Consider the following 23,172-nt stretch of genomic DNA (forward strand, 5'->3'; position numbering starts at 1 on the left):
CAATGAAATCATTCAGTCTCTTACCTTGTAAATATTCTGTAGAGGTCTAGCTTATGATTTTTCTTTTTCTTCACTCTGCTGGATATCTTCCTGCAGAGATTTGTCTTTCCCTCTCAGTATGCCTCTGTATCAACTGAGGTACAGATGATTTTTAATACAAATTATTGTGTGATGGGCAATACAGGTATGTCTCCTTTTATGCAGAATGCTTGGAACTTTGGGTTTTCTGGTTAAGGGGTTATTTCATAGCTTAGATCACCATACTTTAAGTCTAGTAACAAATAATGTATACAATAAATTAACCCAAGGATTGTTTTGCCTGGAATAAAGATTAATTATAAATTATTTGGAATCAATTACAAGTTACTGTTTTATTATTACAGAGAAAAATGAAGTCCTTTTTAAAAATTTAAAATGGAGTCTATGGGGGATGGCATTCCTGTAATTTGGAGATTTCTGGAAAATTCATCCTAGACCTATAGTTTAAAAAAAATCCACATGTTGGCTACTTTTTATATAAAATACCTTCTATTAGGCAGCCAACAAATATACAATATAATTCCTTTCTCTAAAGCTTTAATAAAGCAAAGACTATTGTTCTATATATATATATATCTATATCTATCTATCTATCTATCTATCTATCTATCTATCTATCTATATATATATATATATATATATATGTGTGTGTGTGCCTGGTGGATTATGCTTAACATTTGGCACCCTCCAGTGATTATAACAATCCTTCTCCCTTAAATTATTATTATGTAGGAATAAAATGTATAAATATATGTAATAGTTATTGATCTCAGACTCAGGATTACAGATTCAGGCTAATATAATATTTATGGACACATAAGCAGATTGTCATTTTGTAATATACAGTAACTCACATGGTGCTAATTGCTGCAGAGGGACACTGTAAACAAGAAGGGTTCATCGAGTTGCACTGAGATTAATACAGTATTAAAGTTGTAATTTACTAACCCACAAAAGGGGAAAATAGAGGTAAAAATACATCTCCAAATCTAATAAATCTGTATTTTTGATAAATGTCGTGTCTACAAGTATATTTAGAATACATATGCAAAAATTATTTTAAAAAGTATTTTATAAAAAGCAACAACCAAACCAAGAGATCCCAATATGATATCTCAGTTATATATTCCCACCCTGGATTTTGTGAGGAGTGACAAGCACATGTCCAGTGTGCTCTAAGCAGCTGTTGAGAAGTTAAGATAAGGGGTCATCACAAATCATGAAGTGGAGATTAAGGTTGATCTGTTACATAAGTTGATTCTACATGGCTGATCATACATTTCTGATGCCAATTGTGCTGGTTTTTGAGTTGCCATGTACCAATAATTATTCCCTAATCATCCTCAGCCGTATATTGTGACATTTATTCGTTATATAAAATTGTAAATATATAAAATTACAAAATTATATATTTATAAAAAAAACTATTACAGACAAGGGATCCATTTTCTGGAAACTCTTTTTCCAGAAAGTTCCAAATTACGGGATGACTGTCTGCGGTAGACTCCATTTTATCCAAGTAATTCTAATTTTTAAAAATTATTTCCTGTTTCTCTGTAATATTAAAACAATACCTTGTACTTGATCCAAACTAAGATATAATTAATCCTTATTGGAAGCAAAACCAGACTATTGAGTTTATTTCAAGTTCAAATTATTTTTTAACAGACTTAAGGTATGAAGAATTAAATTACGAAAAGATCCCTTATCCGGAAAACCCCAGGTCCCAAGAATTCTGGATAACAGGTCTCATAAAATTATGAATTATATATATATATATATGTGTGTGTGTGTGTATAAATCTTGTGCATCTGCCTCTAAGCTCAATAACTGACAGTAGCACAGAGTGAATCAGCAGAAAAGAAGATGGGGGCTACAGGGGCATTTTTGGAGGCGCAGATATTCCCTGTTAAAGGGCTGGGGTTGCCTTGGGCTGGTCCTTTAATAAATGCATTAATTTAGTTTAACAGTCACCATTTCTCAGAAATACTATACAGCACAACTCTCTAACATTCAGGGTGAGATGACCACAAGAGTTTCTTGGTATCAGATTGGTGTAGTTCTACACAATCATTTGTTGTTGATAACTTTTATCTAGAAGAGATGCTTATAGAAACTATTATTCACGTTAATGCAGCAAGATGCAGCTAGAGAGAGAGAGAGAGAGAAAAAGAGAGAGAGAGAGAGAGAGAGAGAGAGAGAGAGAGAGAGAGAGAGAGAGAGAGAGAGAGAGAGAGAGAGAGAGAGAGAGAGATTTCACACACTCGCTCACAGGAACAGGGAACATAGTTCAGGAAGCAATCCAGAACCAATAAGCAGTATCGTACATCAAACACACAGGAAATTACATTGAAACGTGGAGCAGATGAATTCTGGGATCATCAGTAGTCTGTGTAAAATAATTGTATAAAATAACTAACGTATAATAAATAAGAAGCTCAAAAGCAAGAAACACAGATAAATAGATCAGTGGCAATATTTACGTTAAAATAAGACAGAAATGAATACAAAATCAAAAAGCGATGCTTCTTCTACAAAATAAATATTGCTTTATGCTTTCAAACAAATTCTAAAACAAGTATGGGGCCTGTTATCCAGAATGCTTGGGACCTGGGCTTTTCCAGATAATGGATCTTTACATAATCTGGATAAATTTACATTAAATAAACCCAATAGGCTGGTTTTGCTCCAGTAAGAATTAATTATATCTTAGTTTGGACCAAGTACAATGTATTGTTTTATTATTACAGAGAAAAAGGGGATCCTTTTTTTAAAAAAAAATGGATTATTTGATTATAATGGAGTCTATGGAAAATGTTCATTCCTAATTCTGGACTTTTTGGATAACGGGTTTCCAGATAACAGATCCCATACCTGTATGAAAAAGTGTATGTGTTGAGCATTACAGCTCATGAGTTCTTTTGAATCACTCACCAATTTCAGTTAATCGACTGAAATATCTCTCTATGTATCTATCATCTATCATGTTTTAAGACACTGCAATAAAGTAGTTTAAAAGCCACTGTTTGTTTGTGCACCAATATATTATTCATATATATTTCAGACTCTCACATTGATGTTAGCTGGATAAGGCATTTTGAGCTAGAAAAAAAGACTAACCTGATTCCTGGTAATAAAGTATTATTGCTTTTTTTCCTTCCATGAATCATTTAAAGTTAAGATTGTATAATAAAATTTTCACCGCAACCCAATATAGTCTCGCTCAGAATTTTAGCTTTATAGACTCCATTTTATATGAGCAATGCATAAAATATTACATCTGTCAGAAGTTTATACAGGCCAGTGAATGAGGACTTTCCAAACAAGCAGAAAAAGTATTGAGTGTTCTTAAATGTATAGATGAAAATACATTTTCATGCATTCTGTATTTTGGGGTTTCTATAATAAGCAGCACCATGCATACAATCTACTAAAAAAGCACTGAAACATTGAAAACCCTGGTACAATTATTTTGCCGTTAACATGGATTTAAGGTGGGTTAGTTAACACTTATTAAAAAGCATTGTCTCATTATTTCAAAAGAACGGCACAGATAGAATTTTTTATTCAGTAAATTGTTGGGAAAGGCTCTTGTAAATTTCATCTGGATGAAGGGTTTACATATAAAAGATCCTATATTGGTATCCACTATTTAATCTGTGCCATAAAGCCTTTTTTCAATTTCCACCATTGCTACGCAGCAGCTTGTTTAAAGGGAGTTTTTCCAGTGCAGGGCAACAGTACATTATGTTTTCATTACTTTAAAACACTTTAATTTTTTGGTGTTACTGTTTCTTTAAGGGATTCCATACTTGTATCATACAAGCTCATATGGCATCTATTATTATAATCAGGTATTGGATCCAGTTGCTTGGGTTTTCCAGACATGGGATATTCCCACATTTTTTTGAATCACAATACCTTCAGCCTGCTGAAAAACATTTAAACACAAAATGAACCCAATAAGATTGTTTTGCCACTAATATGGATTTATGCAGCTTAGTTATCATCAAATACAAGCTACTTAAAAACATTTATAAAAATAAGGATTGTGTGCTTATACAGGTCTCATAGAAAATAGCATACCTGTATTTCTGAGCTTTTGAAAAATGGTTTTCCAATAATATATTCCATACCTGTACATAAAAATATCAACAATAATGCTTAATATTATTTTAGGTTTTGAATTGAATTATCCATAACGCTTGGGACCTGTTCTCTGGATTTACAATATGTTTCCCAAAACTATTGTAAAAATAGACAGGGTAAAGGATCAAAAAAACGCGTTTTGGGCCCTGGTGCCCTTAATCAGGAAAATATTAAATGTCTTCAGTCATTACTCAAACAACGCCAATTTAGCAAAATTATTTTCACATCCTCCAGGCGATCCAGAGTCATCTCTAATCAGGGAATGACATTTGTATATGGCATATACAGTAACATGCATGGGTGTGTTGAATATAAAACAGTTATTAAAAATACTATTAGTATATAGGATTAAGGGAAGCTTTACTTGCACACTGGAAACAATTGATTGTAATACATAAGAATGAACCAACACTTATAATACACAAGAAAATCTAGACTTTGCGTTAAAATAATATAATGTTAAAATATATATCAAACTATATGATATACCGTATATACTCGAGTATAAGCTGACCCGAGTATAAGCCGAGGTACCTAATTTTACCTACGAAAACTGGGAAAATGTATTGACTCGAGTATAAGCCGAGGGTGAGTGGGTTAAAGAAAACTGGTACATTTCACAAGTCTAAGCCAAGGCAGTTTGTCAGCAATGGAGAATGGGTTGAAGTCTCTTGTACACACACATAACACATATTTATGGTGCCTCAGTCTAGCTATGTATATCCATCAGTGAAGAGATAGTGTGTGCCATACAGGGGCAGCAGTAATTAGGCATGGTACATGGCTCCTAACACAAAATGGAGGCTTTAAATCAGAAGGAACGGCTGGAGACACTTGGGGGTGCCAAACGTTAGGCATCCCCAAGTGATTGTAGCGACTTACTAAGCATCCCCAAGTGATTGTAGCGACATACAGGGGCAGCAGTCATTACCGTAGGCATGGTACACAGCTCCTAACACAAAATGGAGGCTTTAAATGAGAAGGAAAGGCTGGAGACACTTGGGGGTGCCAAACGTTAGGCACCCCCAAGTGATTGTAGCGACTTACCAAAACCCCAGGACCTATAGGAGTGAGCACCACGGAGAAAGCTACGGTACTTCTGTCTTCGCGCAGCTGCGCATTTCCCTGTACTGGCGCATGCGCATTTGAACAAAAAAGCCGACTTTACAGTTAAAGTTCGGCTTTTCGTTCTAATGCGCATGCGCAGCTGCGTGAAGACGGAAGTACCGGTAACTTTCCCCGTGCTGTTCACTCCTATAGTAAATCGCTACAATCACTTGGGGGTGCCTAACGTTTGGCACCCCCAAGTGTCTCCAGCCTTTCTGTCTCATTTAAAACCTCCATATTGTGTTAGGAGCTGTGTACCATGCCTACGGTAATTACTGCTGCCCCTGTATGTCACGTCACAGCTCCATTCACACACCATTTGTTCTCCTGAAGCGCAGCCTTTCGGTTTTGCGTACTGACTCGAGTATAAGCCGAGGTACAGTTTTTCAGCACATTTTTGGTGCTGAAAAACTCGGCTTATACTCAATTATATACGGTATATGTATTTTAATATATGGATAGATAGATACTCTCCCTAGGAAAACAGAGTTCTGAACTGTATGCATATTTGAATGCAGAATTAGTGTACTGCAGCGATTGAGGTTGGAAGGGACAGTGGTAAATTCGGGATTAAAAACTACAATTTTTCAATAGGCCAGTCTGGATGAGTGTTATTCAGATGTATTTCATAGACTTGCCATTGATGTTTGCTATTTTAATAGTCTTTTCCAAGCTAATTCTGGCAATTACTATTTTATGTATGTATACTTCACAAGTTAGCCTTTTACAATGACTCAGAGTTTAAACCTGTAGCCTGTATTTATAAACTGTAGATGGCGGTATATAGGATTCAGTAAACAAGGGCTTCCCTATACAAATAAGTGTTAATAATAACATTAACTATAATATTAACAATAATTAGGTACCACTTCAAGGGCTGTGCATCAGTCTGGCAGGTAAAAAGTATTTCCGGTTTACTTGCAGTCAAGTAATCTACTTTGTGTGCATAGTACTGTGGCAATTGTTTTGCTGTATCTTTTGACAATTCAAACATTTTCTTTAATTGGTTTAAAGAAGACAAAGAAAGGTGGATGATGATGATGATACAGATGGTATAGATGATATGAGGGATAAATGAGAGAAAGAATGGAACGAAGGCAATAATCAAGGAAGGAAAAAGAAGGGAAGGAAGGAGTTATAGTAGAATGGAACCGATAATGAAACAGAGATACATGTTAGATGTATCTTCTTATAATGAAAACTCTTTCCTTGAAATATTGTTTAAAAGTAGACAAAGGATGGACGGAGAGACACTATAGATAAATGAGGGATGGATGGATGGATGGAAGGAAGGAAGGAAGGAAGGAAGGAAGGAGGGAGGGAGGGAGGGAGGGAGGGAGGGAGGGAAGGAAGGAAGGAAGGAAGGAAGGAAGGAAGGAAGGAAGGAAGGAAGGAAGGAAGGAAGGAAGGAAGGAAGGAAGGAAGGGAAGGCAGTATAGAAGGAGTTGTAGTAGAATGATACAGATAATGAAATAGAGATAATGAAATAGAGAGAGGGAGAGAGAGGGAGATAGACAGATAGATGGTGACAGATAGATGCTAGATAGATGCTAGATAGATAGATAGATAGATAGATAGATAGATAGATAGATAGATAGATAGATAGATAGATAGAATATGAAAAGTCATAACATGCACTACTATGTCTAGCCCTTTGGTGCCTTTACGACTATATATAGACATCACAAAGTGTAGAAAACAAACTATTTGTGGGAGCAGAACTTGTGCAGCTGTGAGCAAGAAGAACACAATGCATTTCCACTTGTTGCAGATCAGGGCTTGGAAATATAGTAAGGAAGAATAGCTATGAACTGTACAATAGCAGGCAGGCACCCTCCCAGCCTCATCAGCCTATGTACACTGGGGTCAGTACAGCAAGATCATCTCTTATTATTTCATGCTTCACATTTGTGTTGAGTCATTTCTCATTTTCAAGGGATTAAGAAACAATGAAAGATATGGTGTGTTGGACTGAGATAGAGAATGTGCATGTTGTGTGTATGCTGGTGAGTGTGTTAGTATTGTGTGTGTGCTGGTGAGTGTATTACTAGTGTGTGTGTGCTGGTGAGTGTGTTAGTATTGTGTGTGTATGCTGGTGAGTGTGTACAAGTGTGTGTATGCTGGTGAGTGTGTACAAGTGTGTGTATGCTGGTGAGTGTGTACAAGTGTGTGTATGCTGGTGAATGTGTTCTAGTGTGTGTATGCTGGTGAGTGTGTTAGTATTGTGTGTGTATGCTGGTGAGTGTGTACTAGTGTGTGTGTGTGTTGGTGTGTGAGTGTTACTAGTGTTCTGTGTGTGCTAGTGTGTGAGTGTGATAGCTTGTATTGTGCTGATGGAGTGTGCATTTGCTAGAAGTACATTGGTAGACAGTGTGTATGGTCATTCAATGAACTGTTTGCTGTCCTAGTTAAGCCTATCAAGCCCATAGTTATGATGTACCCTGGGCCAGTGCTAATCATTTAGCGCCTGGCGACGGCGCATAGTCTGCAGGGGCTGTTGGTTTGTCGGATAGAAGAGGAGGGGTGTATATAATAAGTGGACGCAGAGGGGACTTTGAAGTGTAGGGTCTGTGCCTGGAAGAGAAGACGCACGCTCGGCTCTCGCGCTGTTGGGGACACTAATTGCTTGTTGCGGCTTCACAGCCCCTCGCAGCTGCCTCAGAGCTTTCTGTCAGTGAGTCTGTCAGTGAGTCTGTCAGTCAGTGAGTAACAAGAGAGGGGGGAGCGCGGGAGGAGGAGGAGAACCCGTATCCTCTACATCCAGAGCTCACATCCCAGCGCCTATTAGCACCAAACTAGCATTCCGGCTAAACTCAAAATGGACGCTACCCCGACCACTTCCTTTCGCTCTGCCGACAGCCTGCTCAACAGCTCCATCAGCGGCTGGGGTGACAATGGCTCCCTGATCCCCGTGAGGTGTCCCGCTGACGGCGTGGGGAACTGGAGCGGAATGGACGCCGACAACCAGTCGTACCTGTGCGACCGCTCGGACACTTTCCCCCAGGACAACGATTCCATCTTCATAGCCATCATCATAGCCGCTCTCTACTCCATGATCTGCGTGATGGGACTCTTTGGCAACGTCCTGGTCATGTATGTCATTGTCAGGTGAGTCCTGGTCATGTATGTCATTGTCAGGTGAGTCCTGGTCATGTATGTCATTGTCAGGTGAGTCCTAGACATGTATGTCATTGTCAGGTGAGTCCTGGTCATGTATGTCATTGTCAGGTGAGTCCTGGTCATGTATGTCATTGTCAGGTGAGTCCTGGTCATGTATGTCATTGGCAGGTGAGTCCTAGACATGTATGTTATTGTCAGGTGCCCTCCTTCTTGCCTGGCACCCCACCCCTGGCACATAGCTCAGACTGAGCTCTCACTAATTGCTCCTTACCAGAAATCATGTATTATTTAAAGGGATTCTGTCATTATTATTAGGATGTAGTTTTTATTTCTAAATTACACTATTTACATTGCAAGTAATTCACTCTACAATATAACATTTAATATTTAACCCAACAACTGTATTTTTTTAAGTTGTAATATTAATGTGTAGGCAGCCAACTTAGGTAATTTTACCTGGTCATGTGCTTTCAGAAAGAGCCAGCACTTTAGGATGGAACTGCTTTCTGGCAGGCTGTTGTTTCTCCTACTCAATGTAACTGAATGTGTCCTGGGACCTGGGTATTACTATTGAGTGCAGTTCTTATATCTACCAGTTAGGAAGCTGCTATCTGGTTACCTTCCCATTGTTCTGTTGGGTTGCTGGGTGGGGAAAGGAGGGGGTGACATCACTCCAACTTGCAGTGCAGCAGTAAAGAGTGACTGACGTTTATCAGAGCACAAGCCACATGACTGGGGCAGCTGGGAAACTGACAATATGTCTAGCCCCATGTCAGATTTCAAAATTAAATATAAAAAAAAATCTGTTTGCTCTTTTGAGAAACAGATTTCAGTGCAAAATTCTGCAGGAGCAGCTCTATTAACTGATGTGTTTTGAAAAAACAATTTTCCCATGACAGTATCCTTTTAAATGGCAAGTGCTGCTCTTTGGACTGGATTCCCTATCGCACTGTATCACACAGACACATTGAGATAAACTACAAACTCTTGCAAGGGCTGACTTGTTTCCTTTAGAAGCAATGATGGTATATCTACTCAGATGCCTGTTCCATCCAGTTTAGTTATACAATGGGTAAAGTACAGTACATGCCATCTAGGGTTCATGGTCTTTGTAGAAATGAACACAAAGTTGCAGTGTGCCCCATGGCACTGCCCTAAAGCCCACCTTCCCACAGCTCCCTCTTCACTTGCTAAATCCTACACAGTCGAAGTCTTGATGCCCGCTGGACTTACTAGTAGATAAACTACAAATAACTTATCACCTTAGTTACAATAAAGCAAAAGGTGAATAGCTAGATAGACAGAATGATAGATAGATAAAAACATTTCATTCCCAATATACATTATAGTAAAGGTGTTGCTATCGAGGTATGAAGACGTGCCATTAATTAAACTAGTTTTATTGTATAACTTTTTCCTTTCCCTATAATGATCTGTGAAACAGTATATATTTGTACACAGTGCCATCTATTGGATGTGATAATGACGGGAACCAGGGAGTATGTTTTTCAAAGCAAGCCAACATGGTTATGAGGATTGAACTGAATGAAAAATTAGCATTTTTTTTTTTATTGGAGTTTTGCACTATGGGTTGTTCTGATATATATAAAAATATATATAAAAATATTTTTTTCTTATATTTTCCTTTATTATTGTATTTTTTTATTTATACTTTGCACCATCATATTTTGCAGGGATTTCATGGAGATTATACATCATTCCCCCTACTCCTTGTCCCAGTGGAGCTAACAGTCATTCACAATCACACCCATTATGATCAGTTATATCAGGCGCCTTGTATATTTTCCTTTAATAGAATTCCAAAGGGCTCATTTACAATCAGTGGCGAAGGGCGCATAGCGGTGGCAATAACTAGTCACTAGTGGGGCCCAGTGCAGTATCTTCACCCAGTCCTCCCACCGGGCCACCCTTCCCCACTAATAACGCGCCAGTGTGCTGCTCACGAGAGCTGAAAACTTAAATGCCCCCCCTCTCGCCGGCAGGAACACTAATGTGGAGAGCGCAATTGTGCTCTTTCGCTCTAGTAAAGCCGAATTTCCGGTTTCAAAACCGGAAATTCAGCTCTTAAAGGTTCCAGGAGCGGCTTTTTGCCACCCCTGGAAACCTATGTGGCGCTGCCGCCTGAGGTGAGTTGCTCAACTCGCCTCATTGGTGGAGCACCCCTGCCCTTCCCTGCCGCCCATGATAAGACATCACAGCTCCACTAAGCCCCAAAGGGGTTAAATCACAACCCAGTAGTTACTCCACTGGTGCGTAGTGTAAAATACAGGCACAAGTTTTTGGCACTTTGCACCCTGCCCTGTCATGAGCACCCACAAGCAGAGGTCCTTGTACTCCAAGGATTTGGATTAATACAGTGCTGCTTGTGTTCAGCAGAGCTATGTTCATAAATCGTGGACTGTGGAAGGCACGTAAGTGTCCCCCTTTCCACTCGATACCTTTGCCATTGAGAAGTGATATGTACAGGGATGCCTTGTGCCTGCTAGTGCTGCCCTTTGTACCAGATTTTTTTACATATTTAGATGTAGAGGTGCAAAGCACAGCTATGCCGCAGGTAAGTGAATACGCAAATTTACCCTCCTTAGTGCACTTGCATGTGGAGCTTTTCTAAATGGTATCTCACATCAGTTCTGATCAGAGTATATTAATGAGTTGTACTACTGCAACAGGGCTTTTAAGGGAATTAATTTACCTGAAAAGATTTTTAAAAAGTGTTTTTTTTGGGTTTTTTTTTCATATTGCAGACCATTCAGTAATTAGTTCTGTATTACACAGCATCCCTGTAGGAACAAAACAGTTTTTCTCGCACACCCTGGCCTTCCGGACTGGGAACTCCCTGGTTCACAGTGAAAGAGGGATCAGTTACCTCTAAATTGACGTGAAGATTGGAGAAATACACCGGCACACAAGGATACTGCTGGCAGGGCAAGCCCTTGCTGTTTATTGCAAACGTTGTATCACGCAATAAACATCGAGGGCTTGCCCTACCAGCAGTATCCTTGTGTGCCGGTGTATTTCTCCAATATCACATAGCATTCCTGACATGTTCATATAGTTATATGCAAATGATGTATATATAGGTATAGCAGAAACACAAGACCATAAATTAGTCAAAGACAGTTTTATGAAGCCCAATTATGTTTCAAAGCCAGAAATCCATTTGTAGTTGGGCTATAGCAACCGCATTATTGTATTGTCTTAAAAAGCTGACAGGAGAGGACTGGAGCAATTGCTATATTAACTCTGCTTTTTGTTTTAGTATAATAATAAACCTGTTTTGCTAGCTGGGTGTCTGCATTGGTGTGACTACTGCACTCTAATGAAGTAGCTACTGACAAGTGACAAAGTATATGACTTTATATTGATCCAGCACCAAGCCAACCATAAAACAAATACAAGGAAATATTGCTTTTTCACAGTATTCTTTTTGACATTTTCACCTGATCACTTCACTTCATTTACGCATTTAATTTATCAAAACATATGGAGGAAGTCAACAACTGCAAACCCTTTGGCATTAAGTTAGATGGGATTTTAAAAATCACAAATGAAGCTTAAATCAACTTAAACTCAATGAAGTGTGTTCATTCTGTTTATGCAGAACATTCTGTTTCTACCGTTACCTCTTTTTTTTCCTTAATCTTAATCCATCCTAAACTCTGAAGGTTATAATGAGTATTTCCTTCAATTAATCTGTTTATACAATGTTTAAAATAGATATCTGGTGCCCTCATGGAGGGAATTCTATATTTTTCCTGTCTTAATTACTGTCTTAATTAGTCTTTTAGACTCCCTTATCTTTTTCTTTCCTTATTTACCTTGCCTGTTGATTCTTTCCCAAGCATAGCTCTCTCTCTCTTTGTTTATTGCCTCTTCTTCCCTCATTTCTTCTCACCTTCAACTACAGTCCTTCTCTGCTTCTCTTGTGTTCCACTCTATCTATTATTTAACAATATCTATGTGTCTCTACCATACATCCTCTGTTCTCTTTTCTCTATCTCTTCTTTGTCTTCTGTCTCTCTTGTTTTCGTCTCTATCTTCTATTTTCGGTATCTCTCCTCTCATTTTATCTGTTTTAAGTCTCTGTCCTGCTCTTGCTTTTGTCTTCTCCACCTTGTAGATAAAACATATGGCAGCCTAATGTGCTATAACATAACTGACTGATACTGAGCTCATAAAGCTTGTAGTTACTCTATTTGTATAATATTTATCTACTTAATAAAACTGTAGAGGGTCATACAAAAATCTTTTACCTTTCTTTTTCCTCTTGAATTCTTGTGTCTTATACCTTGTTTTTTATCAGCAATTCCTTTTGTTCTTTACAATTTTTTACAGTAGTTCTTTCTTCCGTTTTATATGTCGATTTGAATCAAACTGGTAAAGTCTTTAATAGTTCTACACTTCAATGAACCTTCTGGTATAATTGACAAAGATTAGGAGAGGAACCCACTTTGCTAAGTGTGCTTCTAGAGCAGAGGAAGTATAGATAGTTATACATATCCCTTTCTCTCTTTCTGTCTCTGATAGACAGGAATTAAAGACAGACAATTTAGCCCACAGGGTTTGTCAATAATGCCTGCCTGTTCCCAGTGCCACTTCTCCAGAAAAATAACAAATGCATTGGAAAAGAACTTTCCAACTGCAGTATTTCCTTCAAGTAATCTGTTTATACAATGTTTAAAATAGATATCTGGTGCCCTCTTGGAGAGAATTCTATATTTTTCCTGTCTTAATTAGTCTTAATTAGTCTTTTAGACTCCTTTATCATTTTCTTTCCTTATTTACCTTGCCTTTTTTATTCTTTCCCAAGCATCTCTCTCTCTCTCATTACAAATCCCACCTTTTTTTCTCCAGTCCCTCTCTTTTTAGCCATGTGCTTTTGCAAGGTATTTCCCTTTCACGTGTTAACACCTCCTACTTCCTATTTCCTTTTTAATTCGACACTTAATAAATCTGCCCCCTAATCTGAGAGTGCCTTGCATATGTGTCTTTGTTGGACTTTAAACCTCTGCCAAATACATGATGTTCCGAAGTAAGTCGATACTGTTAATAGGGTTTTTTTTTAGGGGAGTCATCAATACTCTTTATTACTATTTTATATTACTCAATCTCTTCTTCTACATTGTTCCAGGTTAAATTGCTATTTTGGTTTGTCACTTTCTCATTTATATCTGACACACTTCCTTTATTATAAATTTGATGTCATGTTTACTCTGGATCTAGCTCTAGATCATGGTCTCCATATGTTGCTTAGTTTTTAAGACCTACAGGCAAACAAATGTCTGAAAATAAATCATGATTATTTGAAGTTAGATACCAAAACAGCAGTTAGTATGAGTGAGTGGTAAATACAAAACTATGAACATTTCATATGGTGGACAGAGGGCAGTGATTCATTTTGTTTTATAACAGACATGATCTCTCCTGTAGAATATACATTTAAATGCCAGTTGGACTCTCATTGCATAAGCTCCCCGAACCTTAATGGTATGTTTTTTTATATAAACATTAACAGCCAGGGGCGTAACTATAGAGGAAGCAGACCCTGCGCCTGCAGGGGGGCCCAGGAGGTATAGGGGCCCCATGAGGCCCTAATTCATATACAATTTCAATAAATATTGGAGAAACAAGTCAACCTCTAAACATTTTGGGGGCCTGAAAAATAATTTGCTGTGGGGCCCAGTAATATCTAGTTAAGCCACTGTTAACAGCCCTTTATTTTGCAGACTCTGACATCTACTTTTAATATGTGCCTTCTTAAGTAGAAAACCATTGTTTTCATGGCTGATTATTGCTTTATCAAGTTTTCTTGCCATTATATTACTAATAAAGAAATGTGAAAGCACCAAAAAAGAAAAGAATAGAGACAAGTTACACGCTTGTATAACACAGTACTATAAAGTTATAGATTTCTTACTCATGCCACAGTAAATATCTACTAAAGTCTGCCACAAGTGATTTGATATTCCAGAGATGTGCTTTCTCTTTATTACTGTCAGGATAGAGCTACCTAAATCCAATTTGGGGAGTGCAATAATGTAATTATGGGGGCCTCTGGACATATGACTGTGCTGTGGGGAAGAACAACAATCTTTAGTGCACCGTCACTATCTAACCAGTTCCCCAAATATTGCCGTGTACCTTTAAGTCACAGTCATTGATTGTAATCTGACCTAAGCCTCAAAGATCTAATGCATACCATGAATAACAGACTATTAAAGGAGAACTAAAGCTTAACTAAAGAAGTCGCTAGAAATGCTGTGTTGTGTTTTGGGCTTCTGTACCAACCCAAGGCAACTGTGGTCCCTTAGCAGGGAAGATCTGGGTCTCCAAAGATGCCCCAGTAGCTCCCCATCATCTTTTCTGCTGATTCACTGCACATGTTCTGTGCTGCTGTCACTTACTGAGCTTAGGGACCCACTCACAATACAGGTATGGGACCTGTTATCCAGGTTGCCTGGTTAACGGATCTTTCCGTAATTTGGGTCTTCATGCCTTAAGTCTACTAGAAATTTAAACATGAAATAAACCCAATAGGCTGGTTTTGATTCCAAATAAGGATTAACTATATCTTAGTTTGGATCTAGTACAAACTATTGTTTTATTATTACGGAGAAAAAGGAAATCATTTTTAAAAATTTGCATTATTTGGCTTAAATGGAGTCTATGGGAGACAGCCATTCCATAATTTGGAGCTTTCTGGATATCGGGTTTCCGGATAAGGGTTCCTATACCTGTATACAGTACACATAGAATATAAATGTCACAGTATAAGGCTGATTAGTAATTAATACAGATAATTACTACATGGCAGCACAGAAACCAGTGCAACTAGCATCAGAATTTATTTAATAATCAGCCCTGTAGCATCATCTTATATTACAGACAAACCTAATTTTCTGCTTGATAATTTGTGATGACCCCAAAGCTTAACTTCTCAACAGCTGCTCAGAGCCCACTGAGCACAGACACTTTCCAAGATGGTGACCCCCTGTGACAAGTTTGAAGTCCTGAATCATTGCTGCTATTGAGAAGCTGAGACTTTAGGATGGAGCAATAAGTTCAGGATATAAAATATGACATTTTTAGCCATATTCAATTTTAGGGTTTAGTTCTCCTTTTAGCAAATCAAGTAACATAGATAAAACAAATTTAGGATACATTTACTTGCTGGTGAGGCATTTTACTAGTTAAAAAAGGTCCTCTAGAGTTCATTAATTATTCAATTTGATTCAAATCAAATTGTAGAGAATTCTCACTAAGTATTATCTTTTTGGAGTATGAATCTTTCTAATGTTGTTGTATGCTAGAAAGTAAAAGGGAAATTCTTTCTCTACTTTGCTTTCCTTTCATCTACAGAATTAGTGAATGGGGACACTGGCCTTGCTCTCTGTTACATTAGCACAGTCCTGTTTTTTTATATATTGAGCACAATTCACCAAAAATTTCAAGCACTTGGGGGGGGGGGGGTAAAGTGCAGACATGAGAATTATACTGTCACATGAAAACTGGATTTTTTTCTAATTTAGAAATGTCAATGACTCTTGCATTTTGCTACTTTTAAACAATATTTGTTAAGGAAAAACAAACACAAAAACTAACATTTTTACTTTTGAATTGTAAAGGAATAATTCAATATTTTTTGAACTAACATAAATGAAAAGTTTTCATTTATCTCAGAAGAAAGGTGGAATGTCATGTCATGTTCCTACTGAGATTTTATTTGGATGGATGTCCTGGGAGTATTTGCACTAGGTAGAACCATATTCTTATGTACATGGCAAGGTGCAATATGTTTAACATGAAGAGGGGTTTAATATATTTATATATTCCTAGGTATAACTACTTATTTCTTGAATTCAAATGCAAACTCCTACAAATGTAAGAGAAATCTGTGTCCAATTAGTTTCTAATAGAAATGTACCAAATCCATTTTGTATAAAAACATGTGACCAAATACTGATTTGCCCAAATCTCTCAATTCTTTAATCAAATCCACAACCTAAATTGCATAAAACAGTGAAACCCCCACTGAAAAAATCCATGTGCAAAAGGTGTAAAAAAAACATTAGTAACAATTTCCCTAGTCATGTCTAAAGTCACATAATTTTAAGGGTTCAGACTCAGTTCTGCACTTTGATTTGCCAAATCCCAAACAGATTATGGAATTGATACATTCTAGTTCACAATAAAGATACATGGGGTTTCTGTAGCTTAGTGTAGTTACAGACAAAATGTAAGAATTTGGAGACAAACAATTCATTGTTTATTATTACATACAAAACCCAGCTACAGGAATATTTTGCAAAGCAAATGTGCATTTACCCAATATCTCATGCTAATTGCCATTGAAGTTGGATCATCCTTTAACACCAAATGTAGATATATTAGAAACACTAATTTAATTGAGTAATAGTTACCCTTTAACTTGAGTATTCAGGACAGCAAATATCACTGCAAACATTACCTAACTGGACCTTTGACTAGGAACTGCTTGGGTCCCCAGTGGGTAGATCCACGGTTTTGGAACCAAAAAAAAGAATGGTGGTGGAAGAGATCTAATGAAAAGCAGCTAGGAATGTATGAGAAACTGTAGATATAATTTCCAATTTTAGCTAATACTCGTGTAAATTTTAGCTAATACTCGAGTGTAAATCGGATTCAGCAAACAATACATTTCTACAAAGATATTTCAGTGATTTCTAGGTAATAGGAGTGCTATAAATAGCATATTTCTAGCAACTAGGACATAGTATAATGCATAAACTTAGAAGCCCTTTACCATCTCCATGGTTAACAAACCAATTCTGTGTAGTTCAATTCAGCTACTTAGGTGAATAAAATGCATATAAATAAGACTACATTTCTGCTGCACACAAATGCATAACGTAATTGCTTCCAAATGGGAACATCATAGGTGTGCTCTGTAAGCAATGTCACACTTTAAAAAGTGGAAACTACCACATTATGTACAAATGTACAGGGCCTCCACATTTCATAAGTTTTCCTGTTTTATCATAAGCACAAATCCATACTAAATAAATACTGCAAAGCCACAGAATTAAATAGTCTGAAAATATATCATTGAAAAATAAGTGCCAGCCAGGGAAAGAGGTTGGGGAGAGTATTGTCTGTTAGATATGACAAGCAATGTTTCAAATCAGATGGTGGATTTAAAGCAAGTGGGTATATGGGTATAAGCAATATACTGTATATGTTTGTATCTATAGTAAGCATTTTAAATTGCCCATTAGATGGTTATTTTATAAAAAAACGTTCCAAAGGTGAAGACTGCACACTCAAAAGATTCAAAAATGATTTTTTTTACATCAAAGGCCTTTTCTTTTTCGTTTTTAGAATTTTTTTCCCTGATGAAGACCTCAACGGTCGAAACGCGTAGGGCCTATGCTTATGGTGCCTTTATGATTTTTCTAAAAATGTGTTTGATGTAATAAAAATTTATTTTTGAATTTTTCGAGCAGTCTTCACTTTTCGAATGTTCCTTATCTCTTGGTGACTCTGTTGGGGAGTCCCGTAAGTATTGCACCTCACAGTTATGATACTGGGTGTGCGCTGTCTGGCTTTGTTGTTTTTTGATTTTATATAAACCATCTTTACATGTCTTTTAAGTGGAAAAAAACTGGTGCATTATGTGCAGAAGAGAAAGGGTAACAAAACAATGTCAAAGTAGTGGAGAGAATGGTAAAACTGAATTAAAGAACATAAAAAGGTTAGTAGGTGGACAGTGGCAAATGGAGAGTCAGTGACATAACTAGAGGCCCATAGGCAAAATTTGGAGCATAGGCATTCTACTCAACTTCAGTCTTTCCAGTTACCAATAAATGATTAAATCCAGGCATCCATTCTCTTGAAACTTAGCATTTATAACTTGGCACTGGCCGCAAATTCTTTGTGCTTGTGGGACAACCAGCATTATTTGGACCCCAGTTCAGTTGCAAGGAACAGCTGATAAAAAAAAAATAGAAGTGCAAGTAGTAGAAAAAGTAGTCATGCCATGTGGATAGCAGTAGAAGGATGAGGAAAAGAATAGCAAGGTGAAAAGAGCAGATAGGAAAGAAGTAGGGCAGGAAATGGAGAGGAAGAGGGACAAGAGAGGACTAGTTATAATGTGAAAACAGAAGACAAAGAGGAGGGAGATAAAGACAATTAAAGGAAAACTATACCCCCCAAACAATGTAGGTCTCTATTAAAAGATACTGAGTAAAACAGCTCATGTGTAAAACCCTGCTTCATGTAAATGAACCATTATCATAATAATATACTTTTTTAGTAGTATGTGCCATTGGGTAATCATAAATAGAAAATTGCCATTTTAAAAAATAAGGGCCGCCCCCTGAGATCGTAAGATTCACTGTGTACACATACAAACCACATGTAAGGTCACATGAGCCAATTAACAGACAGAGTTCTGCCTTTTGCTTCCTCACTTCTTCCTGTTACAGTTAGTGTTGTAGTATTTCTGGTCAGGTGATCTCTGAGGCAGCACAGAGACCATCACAAAATGGTGGTTCAAGGCAAGAGATGTAAAAGGGCAATATTTATGTAAATATATATTTCAGTTTGGTAAGATTCTTTAATATGTCATTCAATTTGATATAAACTAACTGTTGCTTAAGTATTCATTTTGGGGGTATAGTTTTCCTTTAAATGAGAACATAGAAAAGGTGGAAGAAAACAAAAGGGAAGGATCAAAAGGAGAAAATATACAAATGAATTGAAGCAAAAGAAAAACAAAGATCGTGTAATAAAATGCTAATAGAGAAGGTAATTGAAAAGCAATGCACCTGAAGCTACATATCAATTACAAAGACTTTATATTTAAGTATTTTGACATTTACAATAAGTACTAGAGTTCAACATATTTTTTAGATTCATCTAAATGTCAGATCCTTTGATATTAGTATTCACTTGCTGCTGTAGAGAATTGGAGATGAATTATTAATACATGCAAATAATTAAAGGATTCACCAAAGTGGTTTTAAGCAGCTGGCTAACAGTTCGAAGCACTTAGAAGAATACTAATGTTAATATTTATTTTATGGGAGCAGTAAGTACACTATTGACTTCATATAGGTGTTAATGTGCTAAGGCAAATTACAGTAGCTCTTTGTCTTTCAAGAAGCACACTTTTGGGTGCAGCACATGATCATTGGTAAGTTCTTTGATTTCTTGTTGCAAGTTTTAGCTTTGGAATGAACCATGTTAGGGCTAACTACAAAATCATAGAAAAACTGAACACTCCAAAATATGGAAGAGTGCTGAAATATCAATATACAAGATTTTCTAAATGTCATACTAACTCTTATATTCAATAAATACTGTACCTTCTAACCTATGGTCCTACCATTAACTTGTTGTCACTACTAAACTTTAGTCATGCTTATGCATATTGTCTAGATGCCAAGGAACCTGCCCTTCCAAAGTGATTGGGAGACCCATGTTCCAAAATCAATTACTTACTGTGAAAAGGAGCTATGTGAAATATGTGTTGTATTACTTAACCATAATAGAAAGAAAGGATGTCCAGTTGTAGGTTGACATTGGGACCCCATCAATTCACACAACCTTGTTCTCCCTCTTTATTTTAAATGTGTGGTCTTCACTATTAAGTGTGACTATAATCAAGGGTAACTATAACCAATTTTACCCAATCAGAGCTTTAAAACTTTATATATTATAATTAACAGTCTCAAACCACTTTCTTACTGCCTTTCTGTATATGATGTGTTTTCAAGGGTGAAGACGGACCCTAGAAATGTATAAAAATTGCGTCTCTGGTCATATCTGTCAAAACTATCAAATCTAATAGAAAACTGAACAGGAAAAGTAGGAGAAGGAAATTATGATATACTGTATCATTTCAGTTAAGAACAGAAAACCAACACTGAAAGAAATAGGGGTATGGAAATCTGTTATCTGGGATGCTTGAGGTTTTTCTTCCCACTTCTTTAATAACATGTGAAATACTAATGCCCAAAATCATCTGTCACCTTTTCTAGCAAAGCATTATGAAGACAACTGCTATGCAAGTTTGACAGGTGTTTCAACCACCACTGTTCAGTGACAGTTAAAATATTTGTGCCATAAGCCTGATCGTGTTATTGTAGAGCTTGGAGATGGTGCTCCACTTAAAGGAAAACTATACCCCCAAAATGAATACTTAAGCAACAGATAGTTTATATCAAATTGAATGACATATTAAAGAATCTTACCAAACTGGAATATATATTTACATAAATATTGCCCTTTTACATCTCTTGCCTTGAACCACCATTTCGTGACTCTATCTGTGCTGCCTCAGAGATCATCTGACCAGAAATACTACAACTCTAACTGTAACAGGAAGAAGTGAGGAAGCAAAAGGCAGAACTCTGTCTGTTAATTGGCTCATGTGACCTTACATGTGGTTTGTATGTGTGCACAGTGAATCGTACGATCTCAGGGGGCGGCCCTTATTTTTTAAAATGGCAATTTTCTATTTATGATTACCCAATGGCACATACTACTAAAAAAGTATATTATTATGATAATGGTTCATTTACATGAAGCAGGGTTTTACACATGAGCTGTTTTACTCAGTATCTTTTAATAGAGACCTACATTGTATGGAGGGTATAGTTTTCCTTTAAAAGATCCCATACCAGGAACACCGATTAATAAAATGTTGTTCCCAGTTGTACTAAAAGCCAATACAAATCTTTACAGCTCATTCATAGTAATGGGCATTCTAAAACTGATTAATAAATCTAATCAGGCAACGTGGTGAGGCACATGACCAATATGCCTAGATTAAGGGGCAGATTATTAAACCGCAACTTTTTAAGGTTGGGCTTTTGGTCACAAAAACCCACAACTTTTCTGGTATTTATTAGGTGTCAAAAAGGTGAAACCAAATACCGAAATACTCCAGCTAAAACCTGTCGAAATCAATAGGAACTCAATAGCAGATTTCCCTTTTATAACTGGAAAATCTTGTGGTTCTTGAGGTTTCTGGTGTGTTTGATGTTTTTTTGACATTGGTTTTTATGTGACAAAAAGTTGTGGTTTTCGCAACTTTTTCAGTTTGCACCTTTTAATAACTTTCATGACATTCATGGTATTAGAGAAAGTGAATTTAGTTGTGGTTTCAAAAACCACTAAAATGAGAGGACTATTGATAAATGGACCTCTCTGCTTGCTCCATCTGTCAGTTGGCACCTACCCTTGCTGTTGTTGGGTGCAATATCCCAGTGGTGAGATACAAATACCAGTCCAAAAGTGCCCGCCATTATATTTCAAATTGGCAGAGGTGCACGATCAAAGAGTGTGCTGATCCTCCCCATACTATAAAATAAAATATATATATATATATATATATATTACAGTTTCTATAGCAACAACATGGGCTATATTGCTATTAGTGTTTCTGTAATCAGTATGGTGTTCATTGACATAGCTGGATCACAATCTAATTAGTTGTTCATTGGAGGCTTTCCGCTACTTTACTTTTCTTGTACAGTTAAGGGACCTGTTATCCAGAATGTGGGACCTGGGGTTGCCCGGATAAGGGATCTTTCTGTAATTTGGATCTTCATACCTTAAGTCTACTAGAAAATCATGTAAACATTAAATAAACCCAAAAGGCTTGTTTTGCTTCCAATAAAGATTAATTGTATCTTAGTTTGGAACAAGTACAAGGTACTTTTTTATTATTACAGAGAAAAAGGAAATCAACTTTAAAAATCTGGATTATTTAATTATAATATGAAAGATGGCCATTCCATAATTCAGAGCTTTCTGGATAACGGGTTTTGGGATAACAGATCCCATACATATACCACTAAGGTTTCTAATAGTGACAGCCCATAGGTTCATGCTTTTAGGAAGATAGTTAGCAACTGAGAGAGAATAAAATTCTTTGCAAGCAAATTCGCCTGGGAGCTCCCCCTGACTTGGATGAATTCTGTTCTCAAGCTAGCTTTGGTTGCTAGTGCTCTGGCCTTGAGGCAGAATCACCTTTTTGGCTCTAAGGGCAGTTCTTTGTTTTTCTGTGCTGTGAAGAGATATCTCTATGCTCTCCCACTGGTAACTCCCTTTTACTCGCATACATTCTCATGTCATATGTCCCCAAGTCTATAAAACTCTGTAATTCTTTTGTTTGGGGTTCTGGCTCTTTGTGAGTTCAGAATCCATGGAGTTCTTGTCGAATAAACTTCATCCTTTTAACTCAAGTGGATTCCATGAACAACCCTAGAGCCATACTGTGTTGTGTCCTCCCATCTTTGTGCATCAATCACTTTATTTTCAGTTTCTAAGCCTTTAAATGGATTGCATGCTGGTCATCGCTTGCTCCTTTGTATGCTTAGTGCAGCCCTTAAGAGCATAATGTGCTTGTGCACACGTTGCTTTCTCATGGAAGAAATTATTACCCTCATCTGATGACATCCTAAGAGCAACTCTATATAAAAAGCGTTCAGAATTCAATAGCAAGATAAACTCCACTGTTTAATAGTACAAGTGATTCAGAGCACTTTGGTGAGAAACTCAGGGACCATGTCCCTTACATATATCAGCGAGACACCAGCTGAAATATTCTCTATGCATTTGAGACCACATTTTTTGTTCTATTATGCAGGAATGCTTGATACCTGTGGTTTTCTGGATATGGGATCTTTCTGTGATTGGGATATTCATACTTTAATAGGGTTCTTAATTAAAGTCCGAATGCCAAAAACT

General features: G+C 37.1%; 1 protein-coding gene across 1 annotated transcript in view; it reads left to right on the forward strand.

The window, feature by feature from the left end:
* Positions 1 to 7,534: 7,534 nt before the first annotated feature.
* oprm1.S (opioid receptor, mu 1 S homeolog) overlaps positions 7,535 to 23,172 on the forward strand; it is a 50,342-nt gene continuing 34,704 nt past the window's right edge. Inside the window, exon 1 of the mRNA XM_018265173.2 lies at positions 7,535 to 8,403. Within this exon, the coding sequence (XP_018120662.1) occupies positions 8,114 to 8,403 (290 nt within the window). The 5' untranslated portion in view covers positions 7,535 to 8,113. The remainder of the gene's footprint in view (positions 8,404 to 23,172) is intronic.

Source organism: Xenopus laevis, chromosome 5S, assembly GCF_017654675.1.
Source record: "Xenopus laevis strain J_2021 chromosome 5S, Xenopus_laevis_v10.1, whole genome shotgun sequence".
In the NCBI taxonomy this organism is placed as follows: Eukaryota; Metazoa; Chordata; class Amphibia; order Anura; family Pipidae; genus Xenopus; species Xenopus laevis.